This window comes from Macaca thibetana, chromosome X, assembly GCF_024542745.1.
Source record: "Macaca thibetana thibetana isolate TM-01 chromosome X, ASM2454274v1, whole genome shotgun sequence".
Lineage (NCBI taxonomy): Eukaryota > Metazoa > Chordata > Mammalia > Primates > Cercopithecidae > Macaca > Macaca thibetana.
This window is the reverse complement of record NC_065598.1, coordinates 106,886,533-106,904,860: the sequence shown is the minus strand read 5'-3', so window position 1 is coordinate 106,904,860 and position 18,328 is coordinate 106,886,533. Positions and strand designations below refer to the sequence as shown.

Sequence of the window (18,328 nt, the reverse complement as noted above, 5' to 3'; positions counted from 1 at the left end):
GGGAGCTGCAGATGATGGCCTAGATGGGAAGCTTTTCTCCTTGTCAATGTAGTGTGAGGTTCATTGTCAGGACCGTCATATACCAATCAGTGTTTCTGCTTTCTCCATAGGTAACCTGTCTGCATGATTTCTTTGGTGATGATGATGTGTTTATTGCCTGTGGTCCTGAAAAATTTCGCTATGCTCAGGATGATTTTTCTCTGGATGAAAATGGTAAGCATAACCACTGGGTTTTATTCCTCCATTGTTCTCTCCCCTTCTATCCCTTAGGATTTCCATGGGTGTATACAGGGTGGAAAACATCCATGCCTGATCCTTCAAGGGCTTATAATGTTAGTCTTTCTCCTGTATATTTGGATACATGGGTCGTGACCCATGTAAGACTGAAAGACTGACTGGACGTCCCAGAGTCCCAGGCTCCAAACTCAATAAAACTCACTGTCTGCCCCTATAGTGACCATATTTCTTGAATCATATATCGTGTCACATGGGATAACAGGCACAATCAGACCACAGGAAGGAATATTTTCAGTCAGAACTTGGATATTATACATATCCTTTTTTTTCCCCATTCAACATCCTCCAGCTACTTAGCTCATGATTATGGTTCCAATTTAGAGAGATTTTTCCACAGTATTCTTAGTGTCAAACCCTTTTCATACCACCAGACTTGCTGCCCCATTCGTCTGCCTTGTGATTCAGGATTGTTAATAATAAGAAGGAGCTAATCGTCTTCCCATCTCCCTTGGTTTGAGACCAAGCTCCAGGTATACATTAAAGGTTAATTAGCTCACGCAGCAATAAGGGTAGAATGTGATGCTGATGGAAAGACACATTCAGAGCATATTTCCCATTTAGGAGAAGCAAAGTGTGAAAAAAAATCAAAGGGAATTTTGCTAACATAGACTTTATAAACAACTCAAGTGACAAGAACCCCATAAGAGGTGGCATTTCTGCTGTGTTCCCTTTAGGAAGAGGCAATGACTATAGAAAAGCTAAACAAACCCCAGGTTATGTCCAATTTCCTATACCTTCTGTATCTTCAGCTCTGGACAGTGATCACTAAAGGACACCAAACAAAACAAGAAGTGAAACAAACAAAAAGGGGCTTTCTGCTTAACTCAGTTTCCTAAAATATTCAATTTACCACAAAAGCCCCTCTAATCTTTCTGTTTAATTTATATTTCAATGCACCTTTAAGTAAGAGGCAACAAGAAAGTGTTTAAAGGAAAGACTATATCCTCTACTCTGCTGTTTGATTCCCCTTTTTTGCATCACAGCACAAGGTTGGAAAAACTGTAGCAGAAAGAGCACCAAACTGAAACTCAGGAGACTTGACTTTTATTCCTTGCTTTACTAATTTCTTGTTTTGTGGCCCTAGGCAAGGGGGTTAAGTTTTTTGTACTTTCATCAGCAAAATGAGTATAATAATCCTTCTAATAAGTTAGCACTATTAGTGCCCAAAATGACCATAGAAGGGGATGCTGAGTGCTGCATAGAAAGGGTGTTCTAAAGGTGTCAGACTGAGGCTAGGGCAAATACAAAATGTTTGGCAGACTCTCCCATACACCAGCAATCTTTCTTAAGTTTTGAGTGGCAGAGTCACTGCTGGCCCATTTATTCATTAACCCCCCATAAGGGATTGTAATAATATACATGGGAAATCGAAAAGAACTCGATAAATGCAAGATGGTGGTGGTCATAGTGCTTATTTATATAAAGTGACATGATATCCATCATGTGACTATTACAACATGTGGCAGGTAATAGACAGTAAGTGGTAGCTCTCTACCTCTCCTTCAGATTACTCAATGGATGTTTCATCTGTGTAGCTATAACTTCTGAGCTGTTAATCTCTAGTTCAGGGAAATTAATTAAACATTATATCAATAGGTGCTATTCTGAGACATAGCTAGCTTGTCCATAAATGATTGAGTTGACTATTTAATTGCCTACTTGACCTGTTTTTGGACTCTTGCCCTTGTTTGCATAATTCAGGGGCTTAAACACCTAGTTTAGCCCAGGTGGCTTTTGAAGGTTTCCCTAATGCCTCCCTCCCCAGAACCATGGCTCCTACTAATAATAAGGACCACATTGTAGTCCTGACCCATTTAGGTCCTTTGGCCTGTGGGGGTTATTCCGGTTTCCAGAGGCTGATAACATGCTGAGCCTGTTTTACCCTCTACTAAGCTGTTTGTGTCCTTTGGCCCCAGAATGCCGAGTCATGAAGGGAAACCCATCAGCCACAGCTGGCCCAAAGGCATCCCCAACACCTCAGAAGAGTTCAGCCAAGAGCCCTGGTCCTATGCGCCGAAGCAAGTCTCCAGCTGACTCAGGTAACGACCAAGACGGTGAGTGCTCTTTTCCTAACTGTGCACGCTGATTTCATTTATGGAGGACAATATTGTCTGCATGCAGAGGAATCAGTTCCTCATGAGCACTACTGTGTCTCCATGAAACCCTATTCTGTCAATTCAGGGACTAAAACAGTCAAACTTGTTTGGAGTAATGGAGGCACAGCTACAACCATTACTCCACTCAAATGGATGCAAACCAGAAACCTGGCCCATTGTCTATGCTTGCTGTAATGCTTACTGTCATGGTTGTCATCATTTTCATCATCTTCAACATCATGTGGCAAAAACATATTCAATTGAATAATCAAGTTAACCATAAACCTGAAACTAAAAATCAGAATCAAGAAAAAGAATATAAAAAACAATACCCCAAAGTGTCAACATGGTTGACTCACTTGAGCTTCAAATTTGACTCTGAAGTAATTAGAAGCCAAAACAAAAAGGGAAACAAGTACACTATATATATATGCCATATATATAGGGAGACAACATAAATTGTATAAACCTCACAATAGGAAATTAAAGCATAGACCAGAAAACAGAGAGATTTGCCATAGAAGATTTTATATAGTGGATAGTGAGTTATCTAAAACATGTGCTCTGTTGATCACTGCCAACCCATGAACTATTTGTTACCAGTCAGTCTGTGGCAAGATTAGGAGCTTGTGTCAAATGTAAATAAACTATGCCATTAAGCAAACCATTTAGCTCAGCTGACTTTTTTTCAGAGCCTGATTTTATTGATGAAGACAGCAGTATGTTGATTTGCATTCTGATGTGAACCCTATCTTGTCTTGGACCCACAGTTTGAGTGACATTGACCTAAGAGGCAATGTCTTCCATTCTTTTATACGAATATAAGCAATAAAAGGCCTCAGAAGTCCAAGTTCAGAAGCTTAGGTTTATGCACGATTTGAGGTTCTTCACACTAAGGAAATTATATGTTCCAAAAGACATACATTTGTCATCCCAAGGCTCAGAGTTTATCATGAGAATTCTTGCAGTCTGAGAGCATTGGGAAAACAAAAAGCCCCTTCAGTTTGGGGCATCATGAGCAGCCTGATGGCTTTGAAATGCTTGTGCCAAGATGAATAGCCTGTACTGCCTGCCTCGTGCTGCCAGGAGCATGCATATCACCAGTCATTTTTTTATTCTTGGGTTGAGGAAATTGAGGTATGAAAAGGCAGCCCAGGCTTTTAGTACTTCCATGTCTTTGCACTCCCTATTCCCCCATACCTGGAATGCCATTCCTCTAACCCATCAGCCTTTTTTGCTTGAAAGCTCCTATTCATCCTTCAAGACCTCACATAGAGATAATTGTTCCAGTGTCTGCAATACCATAGCATGCCATTCATATCTTTGGGGTAATATTCACCACACTGTGTTGTAAAGTATGTGTTTACCTGTATACTTCCCCAATTAAATGCTGAGCCCCTCAAAGGTAATGTGGTAGGTTCATTTTCATATCACCAGTGCAGAGCACAGTGCCTGGCCCCTAGTAGATGCTCCAGTAATATTTGTGAATAAATAGATGCACAACAGTACCTATTTTACCCAACATGGTGCTAGAGACCAATCAAGCATTTAGATAATGTTTGCTGGAGAAATAAAAAATACATGTGCCTTGATGCTATCTTGTTCAAATGTACAGAAGAGCACATAAATCTATATCTAAGCAAATTCATATTGTTAAAACTACAAAGACCTAGGTTTTAACACTTGGGCTGACAATAAAGTTGGACAGTTTTTAAGCAGAGACTTGCAAAAAATACACTTTAAAACACTTGATCAAGATTAATGAAGTCTGGCAATAATTGCTTAACTAATCATTTCTTAGAAACAGCAGTAGCTATTTCTGGGATTTCTAACCTGTATTACTTGTATCTTGCTGTGAAACAAATTCATTACCCCAAAACTTAGTGGCTTAAAAAAGCCATTTTTTTTATCTCACAGTTCTGGTGGGCAAGAAATTCTAGAGTGTTTTATCTAGGTGGTTCTGGCTCAGAGTCTCTCATGTGGATATCATTAAAATAATGGTAGGGGCTGCAGTCATCTGAAGGCTCAACTGGGGCTGTAGAATCCACTTACAATATGGTTGTTGGCAAGATCTCCCACCTTAGTTTGTGATCCAAGAGAACGAATAAAGACAAGATGTATTACCTTTTGTGATCTAGTCTCCATAGCCAGCACTGTCACTTCTCCTTTATCATATTCATTGGAAGCAGTCACTAAGTCCAACCTATATTCAAAGAGAGAGGAACCAGACTCTGTTTATTAAAGGAAAGAGTGTTGAAGAATTTGTAGATCTGTTTTTAAACCACCATATAACCCATCAGTTAGAAATTCTCAGGTGGTGTCAGCTTGAAGTAAATAGATTCTCTTTGCAGACTGAATCCAATTGGTTACCCAGCACAGGTGAACACAACTACCTATAACTACACAGTTTAAATATATGTCAAATCACTGATCTCCAGAATGCCACCTACAGAATTTCCCTTCTACAAAATATGCACCTCACTGACTCTAAGGTAGCAGAGATATAATAGGAATACATTAGAATTCAATGAATATTTGTCAAATTGAAGGGAGTTATTACATAATAGACCCCAACCCAGGCTTTGGCAGGCAAGATCTGTTCTTGCTTTTTCATAACTCCTTCACTAAAAAAAAAAAAAAAAAAAAAAAAAAAGAAAGGAAGAAAAAAAAAAGAAACGAGGATTTATTCCAACCCACATGATAAACAGAGTAACTAATTTGGGTGTATGAGGGGAATTTGCTTGACAGATATCAGAATTACAAATAACCTCTGTTTCCTACCACCAATCTAACATTGTGTTCTCAGTTTAAAGAATTGGAATATTCATTTATATTCTGATGTTCATGAACATAAATGAAGTCAAACCCTAGTCTAGACAATCTTTATGGCAATTGCCAGAATGTTTGCGCTCATCTCAGATAATGTATCTAGAGCCTCCTCATGATTCCAACCCTGAAGGGTTGTAACATAACCAAGCCCATTTCATGGGAGTTTGTTCAGAGCCTAGTCCAAGGCATCCATTCAGTGAACATTCCGTAAGGGCAAAGTTGATCTCAGGCAAAACAGTACCTTAGCTAAGGTTTGGATTTGCTATACCCATTTTCCCCTCTCCACTTCCACCTCACTCAGGACCATTCCAAGCTGGGAAGTGGAGATGGGTAAGATATGAAGGAGGAGAGGAAGATGACTCTCTAAGAAGTCCCAGCTACGCCACTTCCTGGCTTTGTGGTTTGAGCAAGATTTTTGCCTTCTCTGAGATGTGATATCATCGTTAGATAATTCAGAATTTGAATCTCTATAGATAAGGATAATTTTCGATTGTTATCAGTTATTTACAATTTACAGAGTTGTAAAATAGCTCCCACAGAAACAAAAGCAGATAACCAGAATGATAAGCTATAGGTAATGCATACTTTTCAGTTGGCATAAATTTCTCCTTACTGACATTTGAGATTTAAAAAGGAACAATTGTTTCATAAAATGTCAAGATTTTTTTAGCTGTTAGCCAGGGACATATACAGGTTAAAATACACTTAACCAAATGATAATAGTGTTAGGTGGGGCAAACAGGCTTTGTTCGTTTCTAGGACATGGTAGTACCACCCTGTTTCCATCCTGTGTTAATCAGTCTTGGATGTGGAACTTGTGAATGGATTTATAAACCTTCATTCAACCCGAGTAACAAAAGGTTATGTAAGATAGACCAATGGAAGATTGTCTTCCTTTGAAGACAAAAGAAAGACCAAAAGTGTTCCTCTTTAGCAGGAATTCTAACCAAATGAAACATTGGCTGGGTTCAGGTTCAGTTTAAGGAATGTTTTGATGTTCTACTTCATTGGAAAATATATAGGTTTGATTCTGGTTTGAACAAGTTTGCTAGATATCTATATCTATATCTATGGGGTCCAATTAATGGTCTGATTAATAGATAGGTTCGTTCTGACTTGAGGTTTAGTAAATTGATGCTATTTCATCCGTAATTTGTGCTATAATTTGATTCTTTATTCCTTAGTCTTTAGACCTTAAGTTGTCCCTTTCCTGTTCTGCCCCATGAATAAATCAAATCCTTCTACTTTATTCCCTTCAAGTTCAATCCTCATTTCTGCCAATATTGAGTTTGCCCCAAATGGAATGTCTGTTGCTAAGCCCTAAACTCAAGTTAAGTAAGGATTTGGTTGTCCATATAATATTTCTGTAAGGAGCTCATTTTCACTGGGCAGAACTGATGCACTCTTAGAATCCAAATCATATTAGCTATGTCTGTCTTTAAATCAGGCCATGGAACTGTGGTAAAAAGATAAAATCTGAGCCCAGGAGGCTTCTATGGGATATTTGAAAAAAGCTTATGCAGTTCCACACTTTGATTAACCCGGGACTTGCCATTTTGATGAGCAAAGGTAAGCCTGGCTTCAGAACTAAAGAAAGACATGTCTCTCTCTGTTTCCATTTCAGCCATTAATGTGTTAATTTTTCCTTTATGTAACTTTGTCCCCAATTGAATTGAATTGAATTAAAAGGACAAAATAGCTAGTTGCTGGGAAGGAATCTTTCTCTTTCTTTCTTTTTTTTAAGGAGCCCCGAAGGAAGCTAATTACCCACCCTGGTAGGCTGAGAGAATTGTAATGTGATAATTAGTTTGCTATTCTTCAACAGTAAGTCATTGTTGTAGCAATCCAATGTTCTCCATTCCCCTTCCCCCAACTCATGTGCACCTATTTCTGAAAGTCCGATCTTTCCCGTTCCCAAACTCATAAGAAAGAAAGCCTTCTCTAACAAAATATACAGCCTTTAGAAGGGGAGGTCAAGGGACACAAAACAGCAGGGTTCATGAGAGACCTGTATCGCAGGATCCTTCTTTTCTGAACCTAGTAGGCTGCTTTGGGTTGCCTAAGATAGAGGGACTTGGCCATTCTGACCTTCCTGAAAGTGACTGTCTAGACCAGCTCTGCTCAACAGAAATAGAATGTGAGTCATAAATGTAAATCATGTATATGATTTTACATTTTCTAGTAGCCACATCTTAAAAAGTTAAAAAATGGGCAAAATTAAGTTTTACGTTTCATTTAATGATACATTCAATATATTATTAACATATAATTAATGTAAGAAATTATACATTCTTTGAAATTGAGTTGTATTTTACACTTACAACATATCTCAGTTCTGACTAGCCACACTTCAAATGTTCAACAGTCATGTGACTATTGGCTACTGTTTTAAACGGCACAAGAATACCTTTCTTCTCTAGCTAAGAGAGATTCATGATAATGGTCTTTTTACATGAATTAGATGCTATGCACTTTGCAAAATATTTCCAAATCTATTACCTCAGTTGTTCCTCATAATTGTAGTATGAATTAAGTTGGAAATGGATAATTATCTCTCTTTTTTCTTTTCTTTTCTTTTTTTTTTTTAGATTGGGGAACTAAGACACAAAGTTTAGGATCTTGGGATCTTCCCAATATCACACACTACTTAGCACCCAAGAGCCAGAACGCCGCTCTCCTGACTTCCCAGCAAGCATTATTTGCAGTGTCCCACTGACATACAGTAGTATATGGGATGTCCTGTCTGGTGAATGCAAAGGTCTATGTTAGATGGTCCCTGCTTCTTGGCTTCCTTTACCCTTCTCCCATCTCCAGGCTAGGGAGGTGGAAAGGCAAGGGGTGGGTTGGTATCTGCGTCATTTTCTTTGTGCTGCTTTGAGCAAAGTCCCACAAGTAATTAGGTGCCTTTCAGTGCTACAGAGCACTGAAACAAGACAGCTTAGACATTCCTTCAGCTCCCCTAGCTCCCCTACTGGCAACTTCAAAGGGAAGTGGTGTCCTTGACAGAGCTGTGGGAAGAGAAAAACTTCCCTGGTTCCTCCCCCAATCTGATTTTTTCTAAAACCTGCTTAGAAAATGATTGGAGCAAGCAGTATGTTGGGTGCCAGTGAGCACCCCATAGTGCATGGTATATGGTGATATCTCCCTTCAACAGGAGTCCTATCAGCCAGCCTTGGCTTGGGACTTGTGTTTACACACAACTGAATGAGCAAAGTACTCCTGTAAAGTATTTAGTAGTGCTAGGTGCTATGAAGAAAAAGGATGTTAAGATGAATTCCCTGCAACTAAGAAATTTATTTGGGTAACCAGTATACATGTAAATTTTAAAAATATATTTACAAATACTTATATAGCTCCTATTATGTGTCAGGCAACTGTTCTAATCGCTTTACATGTATTAACTAATTTAATCTTTACAACAACCTTGTGAGGCAATTACTATTATCCCCATTTTGCAGATGAAGAAACTGAGGCATACAAAAGTTTAGTGACCTGCCCAAGATCACACAGCTAGTAAGATGATAGAACTGGATTTAAACCCAAGCAATCTGACTGCACAGTCCACAATTTTAACCACTGAACCATTAATGCCATGTTAATGGTAATAACTTATTTAAATGCAAAATGCATAATAGATACTGGTAGTAAGTATTATTGGAACTATTGGAGTTCATGGGAGAGAGCTCATTAGGGACTAGAGTGCTAAGAGAGAAATTCCTGGGAGAACTGGAACTTGAAGGAGGGTTATATATAAATTGATAAGGAGATGGATACTTCTGGCTGGCGGGGAAAAATGAACAAAGGGGCAGAGGTGGTGATGAATATGGCTTATCAGGGTACAGGGAGGAGGCTCTTAAATCTACCTCTCCAGCCCCAATCTTCCTTCTGGATGTCAGACCCATAATGCCTACTAAACAATCCTGTGTATATGGCTTATATGTGACAAATACAAGCTATCTAAAAATCAAAAGCATTTCCACCTCCCATCTCTTTGTCTGACAATACAATTATCATCCTTCCCAGGTTCAACACCCTGGTGCTATTTTGACTTCCCACTCATTAATCCTGCATACCCACTGTGTGCTATTGTTATCATTGTTGGACATGTGAACCATCTCCATGTGACGCGTGCAGCAGTCCCTTCCTTTCTCTTATGACCTGATGTCTTTCTTGATTATTTCACAGACTTCTTAGCAATATTTCTGCTTCAAATCTCTGTCCACTTATCCATGTGGTGTGGTGCCACCACATTTCTCATCCTAAAACACCATTTTCATTGTGCTACTTCCCTGCTCCAAAATTTTTAGTGGCTCCACACTGTTCATTGACCAACACACCTTCCCCTGCCGTAATAATGCTGAGAGGGTAAAAAGAGAGAACAGGATAGGGCCAATCATTTTGCTTTGGGGAGCACAGCAGTAAAATGCAAAAACAAAAAAAAAAAAAAGAAGAAGCAAAACAAACAAACATAAAACAGAAATAGTAGGCTTCACCTAAGGAAAGCTTCAGTTATCTGATACTTGACCAACTAGCCAAAGAATTAGCCCTCAGCCTACATAGACTGATATCTCATCTCTTGTGGAATAGGATTTCCTAACTCAGTGCCTATGAATTGAATACTTACTCAATGCTAGTAGTGGTGGTAGTAATATTGATAGAAAGTACAATTTATTGAACCCTTTTCTATGTGGCAGATACTTGGCTAAGCACTTTGTGTATAGTCTGCCATGTAGTCATCAAAACAGCAACAATTGAGATATTATTATTCAAATATTACAGATGGGGAAACTGAGACTCAGAGAGGTTAAGTTAGCCCCAGGATCACAAATCTAGGAAATGGCTAAGCCAGGATTTAAAACTTTGGCTGATTCCAAAGTCTGCGTTCTTTTTACAAATTAAGAACAATGCAGTTTGTCCTAGTCCCTGCACCAGGAAAACCAGCAGTCAGCATTGACAACAGGCTAGCTCCATCAGAAACATGTTCTGTTTCTCAGTAGGAAATAAATGTTGACAGCATTGTCAACCCTGAGAAAACAATTCTGGCACTTCCATCAGCCCCCCTACAGATGTCCTCTTCTTGAGGGAAACTCATCTGTGTCAAAATATTGCAGGATTGGGTATATACATTTGTTTTGTAACAAGGAAGACTCTTACTTCTCCCCCTTATTTAAAGGATTCATAACTTCATGCTGTCCAAGATTCCGTAGGAAATAGATTTAAAATTCAAATTCCATCTTCTGAAGTTACAGTGTCTCACAACCTACAATTGAATTTGGCTTGAGAGCAAACCCTATGATCAAATCATTGAAGAACTATTCCCAGGCTCTCAGTTCTTGCTTCCCTAATGGATGGGTCTAGGGAGAGGGACAAAGGCTTTTCCACTGGGCAGAAACAATTAGCCAAAGCAGTCCACACACCCTGCCCAAGGGCTCTTTGGAATGTATGTGTGAAAACCAAAGGGTCTGTCTCTTGGCCTTCTTCTGAAGTAAGTTGAAACCACCTTGGATCCACTTGGATGGCCTTCCAGGAAAAACTCCCTGTATTTGTAAGGAGAAAACAAGGTATCTTTGGACTGGAATGAATAAAAGCTTAGAGCATCTCAGTATGAGAAAAATGAGGAAGTGGCAGAATTGTGTGTTGAGATCTCCCTCTGCAAGGCATCAGGGAGTTACAGAACACAAGACAGAAAATGAATTACTAGAAGTTCACAGTGGGAGGTATGTGATGTGCTAACTTTAAGGAAATTTTGAAATAGAATCTGTGAGCAAGTCCAGAAGCCACCATCCATTGAGGAGGGGCAGAGTGTATACCATTTACGCAAGTCATACCCTCTCTGAACCCCCATATCCTTGTTAATTAAAAGGAGACTAGTAATACCTGGCCACCATCTCTTAGAGCTATCAGGAGAATAATTTGAGTTCATGTATGGTAAAATGCTCTGAAAATAACTGCAGAAAAACAGTTGAAATTATAAAAGGGGCTCTGAAATTATTATCATAGCTCTTTTGATAAACTGGGGTTGTTTTAAATGAGGAATATTTCAAAATGACATCAAATAAAAACCATGAGGCTTGATTTTGAGTTGGGCTCAAATGTTGGGCTTAGGATGGAAGGAAAAGCCAGGGCTGTGAATGGGCATTAACTTGGTTTGGTCTGTGGTCAAAGGTTGGGAGAAACGTAGATGCCAAGCTGTCCCTTTATTTTCTGTACCATTCTGGTCATGTAAACTTGAGCCCAGGAAGTATAATGACTCATGTAACTTGCTGTCCAGGCAACTCTATAATTGCTACACCTGGGGCCTCTTATGCCCAACTTGTACTCAGTTGCCTCCAAGTTTCCAGGAATCGGTCCAGCCTCCAGACAAGGGAATCCGCAGTTTGGGAGTTTAGCATCAACTCTGCCTGGCTGGTGACCCCACTTTGTCCTTGGCCAAAAACTCACACCAAAAACTAGACTTTCTCATTTTTCTTTGGGAACTAACCTCTCCCTACTCGATCCACACATACAGGCCTTATTACTCATCCCCCAGGAACCCATTTTTCCCTATATATTTAAATCTCCGTAAATCTAGATAAGTCAGCCTAGTTTCCTTACCAACTATCCTGTTTGGCCTTGTGCTGTTCCATTCTGACAGGAAAGGCAGACAGAGCCAAGGAGCTAAAGATGAGTACAAAGACAAGAACAGGCATAATCATTCAGAGGAGCCAGTGAACCAAGACTGCAGGACCAAGCTTGGCAATTGTGCTGCGTAGCTGAAGGGCACCAACTGAGAGGGTTGACAGACAGGGCATAGATACTATCTTCCCGGAGAACTTTGTAACATGAGGGTAGTTACGTGTCATGCTAAATGCTCTGTCTGCTATTGTTTCATGACACTGTGTATGATACCCAACTGGTTCGGTGAATGAAAGAAAGCTCTTGCTAACCACTTTCTAAATCTAAACCAGACCGAATAGGATAGAAGCCCCGAAGATGGGTGTCAGCTCTGGTGTCTGTCTTTTTTCATTACTTTCTCTTTTCTCGGCCACAACTTTCACCCTCCTCATAGGAAGGAATTTCAGAAGCAATTAGGTTTTTTGTTTGTTTGTTTGTTTTGTTTTGTTTTGTTTTTTAAGAGCCTATGTTAGCAAAAACAAAAAAACCATATAGGCTTTGGAATCAAAGAAACTTACATTCAGATCCTGTATTTGCTACCCCTAGCTGGAACATGTGTGTGTGTGTGTGTGTGTGTGTGTGTGTGTGTATGAGAGAGAGAGAGAGAGAGAAAGAAAAAGAAAGAAAGAAAGAAAGAAAGAAAGAAAGAAAGAAAGAAAGAAAGAAAGAAAGAAAGAAAGAGAGTGCCTGACCCATCACAGACACTCAATAAAGAGTAATTTTTATCCTATTTTTGTTGATAAGATTGAAAAGGTGGCCTAGGAGATAGAAAAGTTTTTGATGCCCATGTTGCCAAGGGGAAAAATGGACTATACAAGAGTTGAAAGAGATGAGAGAATTTGGATCATGTATAAATAAAAGGTCAGAACAGTGAGACAATGCTGTGGTTCTGAGAAGGGAAATGAGAAAGAGAGACAAGTTAAAGATGGAGAAGATCCACCAAGGCATTTCCTAATTCCCACTTAGAAATGGAAGCTCAAAGACAAGAGCTAAGGATGGTTAGTAAAGAAGAATAAAGGAAAATGAGGAATATCAAACAGTGGTGCCATTTCCAGCCACTCTTAAAATGAAATGTGGACCTACATGGATTTACCAATCCAAGCACACAAAGTTCATCAGACCCTATTTGTATTATTTCCTGCTGCCTCTTTTACTTGACATTTATGTGAACTGGCTCTAGAATCCATGTCAAATGGCACCTTTCCAGATTTTTGTCCCACAGAATCCATAGACAAAGTGTGCCTTTGGATACATTTTATCTAGTCTGTAAATGTAGGGCCTCCTTCAGCTTGTAATGAATCTACATTTAACTGTGCAAGTCTACATTACTTAATTTCTCTATGTCCACTTTTGGATTTCGTTCTATCAGGGAACTCTGGGAACGTCTGAGAAAGTGTCTGTATTTTTACAACAATGCAGTGAACGGTAGTTAAATTATTAAAAGCTGATTTCCAAAATGCTTGTTGAATGTTGATGACAAAATTAAGTCCTTTATTTATAGACAGCTTAAGATTAATTCTTAATTTTAAAAGGGAGAGGAATGGGTGGAGAATTGGGAACATACATAAATGTACACATATGCAGAGAATATATAGAGAGGCATATATGGAATATGTACTTATGTACTGCCCCTAAAGTTACTGAGAGAAAATGTTTCAGAGGATACTGACAAAAGACCTGGAAGTTGCTGAAGAGCGTATGCATTCAGTTCTGTAACCAATAAATAGAAACTGACTCACATGGACACATGCTTGTGCTTAACAATTTTCCACACTTTGGCAAGACCAGTGGACTCATTTTCAGCTAGATAAGTGTGTAGGTAAAAAAGACAGTTCTAATATTGATGGTGTAGCAACCATCCCTTTATAGCTTGGCTAACAAATACTGGGACACTAGAATCTGTGAAGTATATAGCAATCATGTAAAAAAAAATGCCAGAGGAGAACTTAATGGGGTTGCCCACTACTGTCAGACTTTATGGCTGAGGTCGCAGCTCTTTTGGAAGAGTTCTATTGTGTCAGCTCATATAGGTCTCCAAGATTGCTTCTTACCTTGAGTGCTATGGGTCAGGTCTGCTGGGGAAGCCCTCAGGCACTATAGGTGGTCCATTAACTCTTTCAACTATTAACTCCTTCATTTCTGACAAAGAGTAATTCACTGCTTTTTGACTCCACAGCCTCTTGCCTTTTCCAAAGTGCATTTGTTATTCACAAAAAAGCCTAGTGCCTTGACAAAGTCTAGTGCCCGCATTCTTGGTGCTGTTTGGCACAGGTCGTGTTCTTTGAGTGGTTTATATGGTATGTAAACACAATACTCTATGCTTATCTGGCCTCTAGGTCCCTATCTACCATGGTATTCATTCTCTCCCTCCCCCGTGGCCTTAGTGAACCATCATCACCCCTTACCTGGATTAGTGCAATGTCTTCTAACCAACCTCTTTGCTTCTACCCTACCCCTTCCCACTCTGCCCTCTGTCTTAACCAACCACAGTAGCTGGAGCTTTAAAATGCAAATTTGATATCACTTTCAGCTTAAAATTCTTCTGTGACTCTCCTTCAGAAACCAAATGCAAACTTCTTAATAGGCTACACAAAAAGGCTGCCAGGGGCTGACCCTTATCCTCTGTCTCCAGCCTCATCTCCTGAAACTCCCTGCTGGCACCCTGTGCTTCAGCCATTATGAGTTACTTGCACTTCTGTTATCATAATGTATTCTCTCACACATTCGTGTCTTTGTTCCTGCTGGTGCAATTTTTTTTAACTTTTTTTTTAGGTTCAGGGATACATGTGCAGGTGTGTTATATAGGTAAACTGCATGTCATGGGAGTTTGGTGTGGAGATTATTTTGTTAACCAGGTAATAAGCATAGTACCTAATAGGTAGCTTTCCTGATCCTCTCCCTCCTTCCACCCTCTACCCTCAACTAGGCCTCATTGACTGTTGTTCCCCTCTTTGTGTCCATGTGTTCTCATCATTTAGCTCCCACTTACAAGTATGAAATTAGATATTTGGTTTTCTGTTCCTGTGTTAGTTTGCTAAGGATAATGGCCTCCAGCTTCATCCATGGTACTGCAAAGTACATAATCTTGTTCTTTTTCATGGCTGCATAGTTTTCTGTGGTATATATGCACCACATTTTCATTATCCAGTCTATCATTGATGGGAATTTAGGTTGATTCCATGTCTTTGCTATTGTGAATAGTACTGCAATGATTATACACATGCATGTGTTGTTATGGTAGAATGATTTATATTCCTTGGGGTGTATACCCAATAATAAGATTGCTGGGTCAAATGGTAATTCTGTTTTAAGTTCTTTGAGGAATCACCACACTGCTTTTCAAAATGGTTGAAGTAATTTACATTCCCACTATCAGTGCATAAGCATTCCCTTTTCTCTACAACCTTGCCAGCATGTTATTTTTTGACTTTTTTTTTTTTTTTTTTTTTTTTTTTTTTTTTTTTTTTTTTTTTTTTGAGACCAAGTCTCACTCTGTCACCCAGACTGGAGTATAGTGTCATGATCTCAGCTCACTGCAACCTCCACCTCCCTGGTTCAAGCAATTCTCCTGCCTCAGCCTCCCAAGTAGCTGGGATTACAGGCACATGCCACCACACTCAGCTAATTTTTGTATTTTTAGTAGAGACAGGGTTTCACCACATTGGCCAGGATGGTCTCGAACTCCTGACCTCGTGATCAGCCTGCCTCAGCCTCCCAAAGTGCTGGGATTACAGGCATGAGCCACCATGCCCGGCCAACTTTTTATTAATAGCCATTCTGACTGGTGTGAGATGGTATCTCATTGTGGTTTTGATTTGAGTTTCTCTAATGATTAGTGATGTGGAGCATGTTTTCATATGCTTGTTGGCTACATGAATGTCTTCTTGTGAAAAGTATCTGCCTGTTCATGCCCTTTGCCCACTTTTTAATGGGATTGTTTGTTTGTTTCCTGTAAATTTGCTTAAGTTCCTTATAGATGAGGGATATTAGACCTTCGTAAGATGCATAGTTTGCAAGTATTTTCTACCATTCTGTAGGTTGTCTGTTCACTCTGTTGATAGTTTCTTTCACTGTGCAGAAGCTCTTTAGTTTAATTAGATCCTGTTTGTCAATTTTTGCTTTTTTTTTGAAATTGCTTTTGATATCTTTATTATTAAATCTTTGACAAGTCCTATGTGCTGAATGGTATTGCCTAGGTTGTCTTCCAGGGTTTTTCATTTAAGTCTTTGATCCACCTTGAATTAATTTTTGTACATGGTGTAAGGAAAGGGCCCAGATTCAATCTTCTGCATATTGCTAGCCAGTTATCCCAGCACCATTTATTGAATAGGGAGTCCTTTCCCTATTGCTTATTTTTGTCAACGATCAGATGGTTGTAGGTGTGTGGCCTTATTTCCAGGCTCTCTGTTCTATTCCATTGGTCTGTGTGTCTGTTTTTCTACCAGTACTGTGCTGTTTTGGTTACTGTAGCCCTGTGGTATAGTTTAGTCAGGTAATGTGATGCCTCCAGCTTTGTTCTTTTTGCTTATAGTTGCCTTGGTTATTTGGGCTATTTTTTTGGTTCCATATGAATTTTAAAATAGTTTTTCCTAGTTCTGTGAAGAATGTCATTGGTAGTTTGATAGGAATAACATTGAATCTGTACATTGTTTTGGGCAGTATGGCCATTTTAATGATATTGATTCTTACTATCCATGAGCATAGAATGTTTTTCCATTTGTTTATGTCTTCTCTGATTTCTTTGAGAAGTGTTTTGTAATTCTCATTGTAGAGATCTTTCACCTCCCTAGTTAGCTGTATTCCTAGGTATTTTATTCTGTCTCTAACAAATATGAATGGGATTGCATTCCTGATTTGGCTCTCAGCTTGGCTGTTGTTGGTGTGTAGGAAGGCTAGTGATGTTTGTGCCTTGATTTTGTATCCTGAGACTTTGCCGATATTGTTTATCAGATCATGGAGTTTTGGGGCAGATACTATGGGGTTTTCTAGATATAGAATCATGTCACCTATAGAGATGGTTTGACTTCCTCTCTTCCTATTTGGATGCCTTTTATTTATTTGTCTTGACTGATTGCTCTGGCCAGAATTTCCAATACTATGTTGAATAAGAGTGGTGAGAGAGGGACCAGGCAAAGTGGCTCACGATTGTAATCGCAGCACTTTGGGAGGCTGAGGCAGGAGGATCATGAGGTCAACAGATTGAGATCACCCTGGCCAACATGGTGAAACCCCATCTCTACTAAAAATACAAAAATTAGCTGGGCATGGTGGCGCCTGCCTGTAGTCCTAGCTATTTGGGAGGCTGAGGCAGGAGAATCACTTGAACCTGGGAGGTGGAGGTTGCAGTGAGCCAAGATCGTGCCACTGCACTCCAGCCTGGTGATAGAGCAAGACTCCGTCTCAAAAAACAACAACAATAACAACAACAAAGGGAATGGTGAGAGAGGACATCCTTGTCTTGTGCTGGTTTTCAAGGGGAATGCTTCCAGCTTTTGCCCATTCAGTATGATGTTAACTATGAGTTTGTTGTAGATGACTCTTAACATTTTGAAGTGTGTTCCTTCAATGCCTAGATTATTGAGAGTTGTTAACATGAAAGGATGTTGGCAATTCTAATGCCTAGAACACCCTTCCTATCCTCTCTGCCTATGTGTTGTTATGGTAGAATGATTCTATCTCTGATTCATCGTTTTTTAAGGGCTTTATTGAGATACAATTTACATAACATATAATTTACTAATTTAACATATGCAACTCAGTGGGTTTTAGTTTGGCCATGGAGTTGTACAACCAACATCACTATTTAGTGTCAGAATATCTTTGCCTTCCCCAAAGAAAACTTGTACCCAATAGCAGACTTTCAATCTCCTGCCCTTCCTCCAACCCCTGGAAACTATTAATCTACTCTCTGTCTTTATTGATTTGCCTATTTCAGATTCATCTTTCAAGATTTCTCAGGTGTTGCTCTCTCTTGTTTGTCTTTCAGGCCCCAGATTTCAAAGTCTATTATCTGGATTCCAGTAATACCCTATGCAAGGCTATGTCTTAGCGTTTATTTCACTGAATTCTTGCCTGCCTCCCCCAGGAAGTAACAGTCCTCTCTGAAACCCCAATGTCTAACACTTTGCTTGGCTCATAGGTAGTGCTCCATAGCTACTGGCTAAATGAAAGAACGACAGGGAGGAGGGCTTCTCAATGAGTGGGTGAGAGATGAATGAGGATATAAGCCAGACAGTGAATGCTTAAGTATCCATTTTTCAGCTCACTTGCACTTAAATAAACTTACCAACCACTACACTGATGTCTCTTCCATCTCTACAGTTGATGTGCATGTTCCAGAACCTAGGGAAATATTTCCATAAGTGGTGCAGAAGGAATATATCCTCAGGAAATATTCATGATACAGCAGTTTAAGCTTTACCTATGGGACTAACAGGAACACTCTCAGGCCA

The 18,328-nt window shown here is 39.5% G+C and overlaps 1 protein-coding gene across 5 annotated transcripts in view; it reads left to right on the top strand.

Annotated features, from left to right (window-relative positions):
- Positions 1 to 18,328, top strand: part of DCX (doublecortin) — a 125,330-nt gene that overhangs the window by 85,991 nt on the left and 21,011 nt on the right. For 3 of the 5 annotated variants that reach the window (XM_050776767.1, XM_050776766.1, XM_050776770.1), the window contains exons 4-5: positions 111 to 213; positions 2,214 to 2,351. In XM_050776767.1, the coding sequence (XP_050632724.1) occupies positions 111 to 213; positions 2,214 to 2,351 (241 nt within the window). The remainder of the gene's footprint in view (positions 1 to 110; positions 214 to 2,213; positions 2,352 to 18,328) is intronic. The other 2 variants (XM_050776769.1, XM_050776768.1) reach the window with 1 other exon arrangement.